We start from the raw sequence: 9,878 nt of genomic DNA, 5'->3' as shown, positions 1-9,878 counted from the left end.
TTTTAATTTATAATTTATTTAATAGTTTGGGAAAAATTTAAACAACGTGACATCAGGATGGACAAATTAAAAATTGCTCCAAATAAAATGTTTTCATACATTTAAAGCAATCAGGGCAATCCCCGCTTAATTCACACATTATTTATTTTCATTAACAACCGGTGGCAGATGGTTGCGCTAATGTATTTTAATAAGTTTCTTTAAAAATGTATATTAACTGTGTTTTTTATAACTGCTAAATTTATGTATGCATTATAATCAGTTGAAACTGAAATGTGTCTCTCCATTTTATCTCTACACTATTCTGCACTTCAGTGACCGAAAGTTGTGTGATTCCGCTATTCATCGCAACCGATTCAGCTACAGCTTATACATTATGACCAACAGAGGTGCGTGTCTCCGCTATTCAGAACAATCCGCTTTCTAGCGAATTATTTACCACTGCCACGAGTCTTCAGTAATTGCCACAAGATGGGTTTCTTAAACATTATCTAAGTAATGATAAGCGTTTTTTTACCCGGCAATGCTGTTGTATATACTTATAGAAAAAACACGGCTATTATTTTACAAATCGGAATTTTTCTAAATTGGAGTACTACGTAAAGGGAAATAAGGGGTATTATGAGGAATGTGCTATACAATTATCGTTATAGATTTAATACCATTTTGCTATTAGTTTTTTGTAGAAACACAATAAGCCTTATATAATGTTATATATTTTTTGTATTGAGTATGTACGTGTGCATGTATGTGATGTAAAGTATTTGTCATTTAAATATAATCCTTCTGTTTACTAAAATTCTTGGTGTTTATACATAAATATTTGTATTCTTTCGGTTTATGACAGCAACGTGATGAATTATTTTTAATATTGTTGACCACAGTTGAATGAAGTCTATTTTGACCGATAATAAAATATTTAAATTAAGTTCTTAATCACTTTGAATTTGTTAATATATAGGAAATATACATTAACGTTTTTATTTATCCTACAAATTTATGAAACGGGACCTACAGGTTTTATACCGACACTGAACGCATCTGCAAGCAGATGAATTTTCGCTGTGAAGCTTTTCATAGCAGAAATACACGCAGAGTGTTGGCCAAATCAAGCCTAAGGGGTTACCCCGCTTCAAAAATTTTTTTTTTCTATTTTAATAGACCTTTCTATAAAGATATTAATGCTGCTTTTCACGGGCCTTTAACACAGGATTTTCGTTGTGTTAGACGAAGCATGCAACCATCACAACAAGGCAGCCGCCAATGTTGGGCAGTATTTATACTGAAAGTGCTAACTACCCTGCAAAAAATGCGATTATTCTAGGATGAATCCGGGCTGAGTCGCAAACGAGTATGCGACCAATGCCGGTTTTGAACTCTTTGAATGAGTTGAACTATTCCCTTTTGTTTGAGCATGTCCTATGAAGAGACTAATTGTACCCATTTATATCCGAAGGACCAGTCCCCTTTGTACCCATATGGCAACGTAAGAAGACTAGTCCCTTTTCGGTTCTGTAAGGACTCAAATAGGGCCCAGTCGCATTTTTCATGACAGAAACACAATCGAAGGGTTTGCCAAGCTACAAAATCTATTTGAGTGGGCGGAACAGCTTTTCTAAATGGAAAAAAAATATTCTCCTAAAATTTAATCATAACTCCGGCGTAGTCGTTAATTCCTAGTAATTTAAGTTCGGTATAGGGCTCCGCATTTTTCTTAAATAATTCGATTCAATCACCTGTAATATTTTTTTTACTTCGCTGCTGTTTTTTTTTAATATTTCTTAAAGTGGGCTACATAGATATCAAACTGACTAATCCTAACTGTACCCGAAAGGGACTATAGGGGATCAATTATGCCCCAGTGTAGACAAAAGAGGACAATCGGAGAACAGTCCTTTAGGGATTAATCGCACGTTTTTTTGCATGTTACTTGGTTGTAGAATATATCTACAGCCCTCGATTCTTAAAAGTTTCAGTTCTGCGTAATCAGTTATAGTCACTATAATATACTTAGTACTTCAAAATTACTCAGTACTCATTATTTGATGGCCTTTTATAAGCTGAGTTCTGGTTAATCAATGTTCACTTGTTTCTGTTTATTTTCTAACTAATTTTGTATGGCATTGACCGTATGATGGTTTCTTTTGAATTACTTATCAACTAATTGCTAGTCAACTTATTTCAGTTGAAAACATATCAGCATTTTGTTAATTGTTATACATAAATGTAGCTGTAATATAAAAAAGTATGCTTAGAAAATTTAAATTCAAGTGAAACTCAAAATTTCTATTGCGCTGATGCAGGGCAACTATCGCACTTATGATAGAAAAGAACTGGACTTGCTCTAGTATATTGTGGTGGGTGCGCATTTGCATCCACACTTTCCTCTTCCATTAGCCTCTTGCACTGCCCCTCCGCAGTATGGGCCATATATGTGGCAGGATACCAAGATAAATGCCTGCTTATTCTTCTGCTGGACGGCCATTACTGCGATGTCCTCATAAGTGTATTTAGGTAGCATACATACATACACGATTGCGTGATCCCGATGAGAACTATGGCTCCTAGATCAGCTCCACGTCAAGAGAAACCTCCTCAAGGGTTAGGAGTAGATCGCTCTACTGTGCTGTATGTTTATCTGTAAGACTCGAGCTGTTTCTCTCTCTCCATCCCCACCGTCGTTACGTCTAGGGCATCCTCTGACCATTTTGGTTAAACACTTTCGAAGTCCATTTACATCACTCCCTCTGCTTGCATATTACGATTGTTATTCTCGGGACTCCCCTGCCCGAGGCGTAAATGCTGTGTTGGATATTCCTCTGTATGACTCGCAGTACCATTTGGTTGTTTACTTCCTCTAACACCTTCGTCGTGACGTCCGTGTCCTCCAGTTATCCCTTTAATTTTAGACTTTCGGGGTACTTTTCAACATTTTGCAAAGCTACATGTACTGTATGTCCTACGCTGCTTGTCTATTTGGAAGATGTAGTGCTGACCCTCCTCAGTTGTCCAAGATAAAATAAGTACCTACCAATCCTATGTCAGTTTGTATGAGTTTTGACTCTGCAGAAGTCGCATCGCATCCTCCGATTTCATTATGAATGGTATACACAATTTAACTTTTGTTATCGTGGAGATCTGCACTCTATCCACCACCTCAAACTCAGGTTCGTGCCTTACCTTGGGAGGTTTGAATGCTGTCACTTGCTATCATCTTGACACCATTGTACCATTCCACCGAATTAAAGTTTGAACTGGACTGAACTGCTCACAATCGTTGGAAAATTTCAAGTGCTGCGCGGTAGTGCGAGAAAGCTCTCTTACTCCCTATGCTCCGTGCCCTCACCACTCTACTTCTCCTTTTGGATTCGTATGGTTTTCCATCAAGAATTTGTATCCCTTGTTCGTTCGCCCCCTCTCGTCCTCCTTATAAAAACATACGACCTTGAGTCAATAATCTTGTTAGTGGTATGACCTGCCTTCCAATGTAAGCTCAGCGTTCCAATATTAAATATGGGAAAGAAAACCGTCCGCCATAGCAGCGTCCCTATTGTGGTAAGGCCACCAATACCTCCCGAGTTCGCCCGGTAGGGTACTTTGTTGAGTTCAGAGCATCTTTCCATATAAGAAAATATTTCACAGTTTAGAAAAGAATCTAAAGCTCCCTTCGGGAAAAATCTTTCTGAGATACCTAGAACTCGTACTTCGTCATACTCAATTGATTGGACTACAATACTGTATGCTCAAAAAAGTTCAGAGAACTCCAAAAAAAGGTCGAAATTTTCGAGAAGTTTTTTCGAACTCTCAAATTTTTTCGAAAGCGTTTTTGAGATTGCTTTGCATATTTTCCGTTAAAAGGTTTATTGAAACAGTTATTTTAAATTTCAAAGACTTCATCAGCAAATTTAGAAGCATCGGTGTTTAAATATTGGATATTTATAATTAGTCGTTATTTCATCAAAACTCTTATCTAATAAACAATTTATTTAAATGCGTAAGTGCTATCAAAAATAACTTGTTGAGTAACAATTTCGTAAGTTCAAAATCCGCTTTCAAATCAAATTTTATTTTAGCATTCCTATGTATGTACATACATTTGTTAAAATAACTAAAGAATAATCCTTTGCTGTCAACTCATTTGCAGCTATTAAAGCTATCGCATACGTAACTCTTGTCTTTTTACATACAGACAATTAGTAAGAAGACCGTAAGAATTTGCCGATATGCACTAGAATTCAATGTGCATTCAATGTGACGGCAAGTGAACTCTTAGCCAATGCTATGACCTTGTATGTGCTTGTCCTTGGCATTGCAATCTGTTTGGTTTGCTGAAGCTTTCATGGGCTGGGCACAGTGCAGCAATTCTCTTCTAAACATTAATGAGGTAAGATAATACGCATATTCAAAATTAATACTTTGACATCTACATTCGGAATTCTTACGATTAAGGGGTGGGGTGACATAAGATCAACGGCCTAAAGGTCGATTGGCGTTGTGACCACTTAATTGTAGGGATCCCTACGATTACGAGTGTGAGTGACATAAGGTCAACAACCAAAGTGTCAATTGACTTTATGACCTTTCTTAAACAATAAAACATAATTGTAATTAAACAATTTTCAACATTTTAAGACATGGAGCCATGTAATAAAATAATTGAACTTATGAACACTTGAGAAAAATAAGTTGACTTTACCACCGCTTCGGAAAAGTAGAATGGTCATAATGGCAATATCGTTAACATTGAATGAAGTCAATTAAAATTTGACGTTCTGACAATTTCATATGGTCATAACTTCATTTGACTTTGTGACCGTTGAAGTGATCATTACGTCAGTTAACGTCACAGCCATTGACTTTGTGTCACCCCTCCCAAGTAGGGTATAACACATGCCGGCCTTTTGATTTTGATTTTTAGGAGGAGTGACATGAGACCAAGGGCCTGAACGGCAATTGGTGTTATGACCACTTCAAATACCAATAAGATCCGTTGAAATTATGACCAAATGTAATGGTGACAATAGTGCCAAAGGTATTGAAATAATGGCCATTCTGCTTTTCTGAACTGATCATAAAATCTACTCAGGCAAACTCCTTTATATCTGCAAGGTAGAGCTCGGTAGAACTTACAGTGTCGATAGACCACATTATTTAAAATGGCAGAGCAAAAAAAGAAGGCAAATAGTGATATAATGCCAAGAAGAGTCGAAGTGGTTGATAAGCAGACTCCGTCTTCTCGCAGAATCAAATGTGAGTTGTAGCGCAACACTGTTTGTCGCTGTAAAATGAGCAAAGCAGTGAGGTGATGAAACAGTCCCTGAATGCGACGCCAAATGACTTGCAGTAATGCCTAAAGGTAGCCACCTACCAAAATGGGGGATCTACAGAAAAAAAGCTGCTTATTGCCGTTTACAGAATGATGCCGGATGTATTATATGAATCGCTATCATATAGTCCAAATATTGGCACTATTTGTAATTCATGTTAATTGTATTACTCTACCGACTATGAGTGCGACGGTTGATAATGACCTACATTTTCGTACGTATTAAGCGGAAATTGCACCAAAGGTTAAGACAACGAATTGCTGATACCTACTTAGAAAGCCTTTGGTCAGCCGGTTTTGTGCTACAAGCCTCTTAAAAGAATCAAATTTGTGGAAGCTACAGGCCTATCAAAACACCGCGCTCTGAACTGTTACAGGATGTTTTCATATGATACCAGACATCATCTACACAATGAGTCGGGAATGCCAACCATGAAGAGGAAACATTGAGTTCTGAATAAACATTTTCTGTTAAATTCCTAGAACCAGAGCATCCTTATATAAAACGAATTGATACGAACCCGCTTCCTGGGGATATAAAGACCTATTTCCGTAGGGTTATGAAGTGATCGGGCACACAATAATTGAGCCGTGAGCATGTAGAGGCTCCCAGCCTCGCTGAAGTGATTGTGGGAACTTTCTTGATTCTGATATTGTCTAAAAAAAATCTTTATACGGACATACAATTTATTCGAGGGACTTTAATCAATTCGAGAATTAGAGGAAACGTCATGCTACTCAGCAACGTTCTATAAAAATACCCTCAGGAGCTTTGTAGGATTGCGGAAGGCTATTCAAACATTCTTCTTGTCCATAAATACATTATACTACAAGCAAAGTTGCGTTTGTATTCGAAGTTCTGGTACGGTTGTGCACCGCGATCTAAAGTTTCACCTTCAAGATTTCTAAACCAGGAATTGGCATTCCAAACATTTTTGCTTTCATCGCGTGTGCCAGAAGGCAATAACTTTGAACTTTTGCAGTTTGTTTTAATTAGAATTCCACATTCCTCATATTTTCAAATATTTAATCATCGAAACCGTTTAATTACATTCTATATATTTTATTTTGAGAAAACATTCTCCAAAACATCCCACAGTGCTCCACTGCAATAACTTCTTCTGCCTTTCGCATTCTTTTGCAATCGAGAAGAGAATGGCTTGTATAAAAGTGCATGCAAATTGCCGATGGTTATACCAGTAGCCGACTTGTGGCAGCTAGACAAAGAACTATTTGCAAGGAAGCTCATAGATAAAAATAACTAAAGTAACAATGCAGAAATTGGTAATATATAAAACTTATATTAATGGTAATATATAATTTGTTTCTTACTCTTATATAATCTTTTCAATTTTTTCTTTTCACCTACAGTTTGTGTTCGTCTGTTTGCTGGCCAGTGTTGCTTGGGCTACTGAGTTTTATTACACGCCCGGCGTTAGCGCCGCCACAGCTTATTTTGCACCACATCCCTTAGCTGTGCCTTCAGTTCGTACAGTTGCCGGGTTTCCCTTGGCCTACTCACTTGTTAAGACAGCTGTGCCCTTGCCAACTGTAGAGACTTATAACAGCGTGCAGACTCCAGACTCATTTCAGCAACAATATCGTTCTGACTACAAAGGAGTTACTTATGAATTTGTACGTTGATGATTTTTGAAATTTTGTTGTATTTAATTTAAAAAGCTACGATTAAATTTGAGTAAAGCTGAGATATTTTTATCAGGTTTTTATTTTAATTTTTTGGCATTTAGCAAAGGTTTGGAAGATATGTGTCTACGACAGCTTTATGAGAGCTTTTCGCTTATGTAGGTGGACTGCAGTTCGCGAGATAGCTGAAACGTCAATTAAAAAAAAAAAAAAAAATAAATGTAAGGCGCGGTAACCTCCGAAGAGATCTAAGGCCGAGCTTCTCTTCCAATTTGCGTCGTGCTCCTCTTGATTTTTCCCTACAAATTGGCCGGACGGGACCTACATGTTTTATGCCGACTCCGAACGGCATCTGCAAGGCAGATGAGTTTTCACTGAGAGCTTTTCATGGCAGAAATAGAATCGGAGCGCTTGCCAGACACTGCCGAGGGGCGACCCCGCTTAGAAAAATTTTCTTCTAATTGAAAAATCTTATTTCTAAAATTTTGATGTTGCTTTGCCCGGGAGTTGAACCCAGGGCATACGGTGTGATAGGCGGAGCACGCTACCATCACACCACGGTGGCCGCCAACGTCAATTACATCAAGTTATATTATATTTCAAGCTAACCAAGAGAGAATACCTTAAAAAATCTATTAAGCCCGCATCTTTCAGAGAAAGCTATTTGGAGAAAGAAATACATTTCAACTTAGGTGGAGCCACCTCTGTCCATGCGTAACGGATTGGCGAATTTCGATCAAGTTTTGAAGGGGATGTATTTGTATCGGCTAGTCTTGAACTATTTCGGAACTACTTTGGGACTTTTTCGTTAACATTTCAGGATGACTCCAGGAATACTTCAGTACTACTTAAAAGATTTTTTTGAAACAATTTTAGGAACACTTCGCAAGTATTTTAAACATTATTTCGAAAAAATTACGATGCAATTTCAGGGCAATTTTACAATCACTTGTGGACTATTTTCGGAAAAATTTCATAATCATTTCGGAACCTATTTCGAACAATTTCAGGATCACTTCGATATTATTTCAGGATCATATCGATACTATTTCAAACAATTTTAGGACTATTATACGACCACTCGGCTATTATTTTTAGAATCATTTCGAACCTATTTCAGGACCGATTTGGAACAACTTCTGAATTATTTTATCTTTTAGAGAAAACTCATCGATCATTTCGAAACTATTTTTTAATCATTTTGGGACTGTTCCAAGATAGACAATTACTTCACTTCGGGATTATTTCTGGAATTTTGAAAGCAATCTCAATATTACACTTAAACCTACTTCGAGTCAATGCGAAATGATCTCGAAATAAATTCAGAATTATGCCAAATATTCGGGAAATGATCCTGAAATTATATACAACATTATCCTAAAACAATTTCGATATGACTCCAAAATTTTCCCAAAACGATACCTAAAATATTACCGGAGTGATCGTGTATTAATTATAAAATGGTTTTGAAATATTTACGAAATTATCCATAAGTACTGCAGAAATCGTACCATGAATAATTCCGAAGTGACGAAATTCAAAAAGTCTCGAAATAACTCCTAAAATAATACTTATCTGATCCTAAAGTGATCCTGTAATAGAACCGAGATGAGTTCGAAATAGTCCCGAAAAGACTTAGAAGTTGTCCTGAAGTGATATCGAAAATAATGCTGAAGTGGCCTGAAACTCGTTCCGAATTGGTCCCGAAATAGTTCCGAAATAATTCCGAAAATGCTTGCGTAGTGATCCTTTAACAGTCCTAAAATATTTTTGTATAGATCCTAAAATAGTCCCCGAGTGAATCTTGAAGGTTAGGTTCGAAATGGTAGCAGAAGTGATCCTGAAATTACCTCAAAATTGCATCGAAGGGTGTAGTTTCAAAATGATACTTAAAATAAATCCGAAGTGTTCCTGAGGTCATTCCGAAACTTTCTCGAAGCACTGCCCAAGTAGTCCCAAAGTTGTCCAAGAATAATAATCTATGACAGAACTCAATCCTCTTCTGGTAGATTTCTTCTTATGAAAAACAACAACGAGTACTCCCTTTTTAGTGTGAATCACTGTGCCTTCACATTAATAGAAAAAACCATAGACTCACATTTTTCTTTCTAATTTAAACTATGTGTTTTTGCGTTATTAAGTTTTAAATTTTATTTACATATTTCTTTTTTGTTTGCACTTTCGCCGCAAACTCTTTGTTACAATTTACTCAATGTAAACCATGACTCAATATAGAGCCATGATGCACCAAAGGTCTTACAATTTGATGAGTTGTAATCAATGGTTCAACAATATGCACTGTAGCAGGCAACGACGCTACATGATGCGTTTCTCGGTAAGTGGTGAGAATTGGTGATGAATGCAAGAAACCAGGACGAGCAAGTGCCATAGCAAAGTAAGAAATCAGTATGAGCTGCAAATAGAAAAACGAAGAAAAGTAATATCAATTTGTTATAAAAAACTTTGGCTGAATTAGAAATATGCGTTGTTCCAGTATGACTCAATTGTGATGCATTACCTAATTTTTCTGTTAAGAATTTTTGCTACTCACCATGAACTTGAACATTTTTCGTATTTGTTAGTTGAGTAAAGAGATTCTAACTGTTAAGTTTAATGGTATTACTTTTAATGATATATTAAACGGTATTTCGCCGCACTTATATACCTACCGTTATTATCGTGAAACTTCTTAAGGTGTGAGGTGTTGTTTCATACTCATTCAACTGCATATGTTCATCATACTTGTTTGCTGCACTTTTTTGTCTTCCCTATTTTTTTTTCGCTTTAAAGTTCTTAACATTTGTTGGCTTTTGAAGTTGAGCCGCTAGCTAAATTTTTGGTTAAATGTTGCAACATCACAGGAAATATTATATTTTGGTCTACAAATATCGGATATGAGTTGACTCTT

At 36.7% G+C, this 9,878-nt stretch overlaps 1 protein-coding gene across 1 annotated transcript; it reads right to left on the bottom strand.

The window, feature by feature from the left end:
* Nucleotides 1–9,123: 9,123 nt before the first annotated feature.
* Nucleotides 9,124–9,597, bottom strand: LOC137251822 (uncharacterized). Its single transcript, XM_067786701.1, has 2 exons — nucleotides 9,522–9,597; nucleotides 9,124–9,383 (listed from the first exon to the last, which is right to left on the bottom strand). Exons 1-2 carry the CDS (start codon nucleotides 9,534–9,536, stop codon nucleotides 9,180–9,182), a joined length of 219 nt encoding a protein of 72 aa, XP_067642802.1. The 5' UTR covers nucleotides 9,537–9,597; the 3' UTR covers nucleotides 9,124–9,179.
* Nucleotides 9,598–9,878: the final 281 nt, after the last annotated feature.

This window comes from Eurosta solidaginis, chromosome 5, assembly GCF_040869045.1.
Source record: "Eurosta solidaginis isolate ZX-2024a chromosome 5, ASM4086904v1, whole genome shotgun sequence".
In the NCBI taxonomy this organism is placed as follows: Eukaryota; Metazoa; Arthropoda; class Insecta; order Diptera; family Tephritidae; genus Eurosta; species Eurosta solidaginis.
The sequence above is the reverse complement of the archived record's forward strand: the minus strand, read 5'-3'. Positions and strand labels throughout refer to the sequence as shown.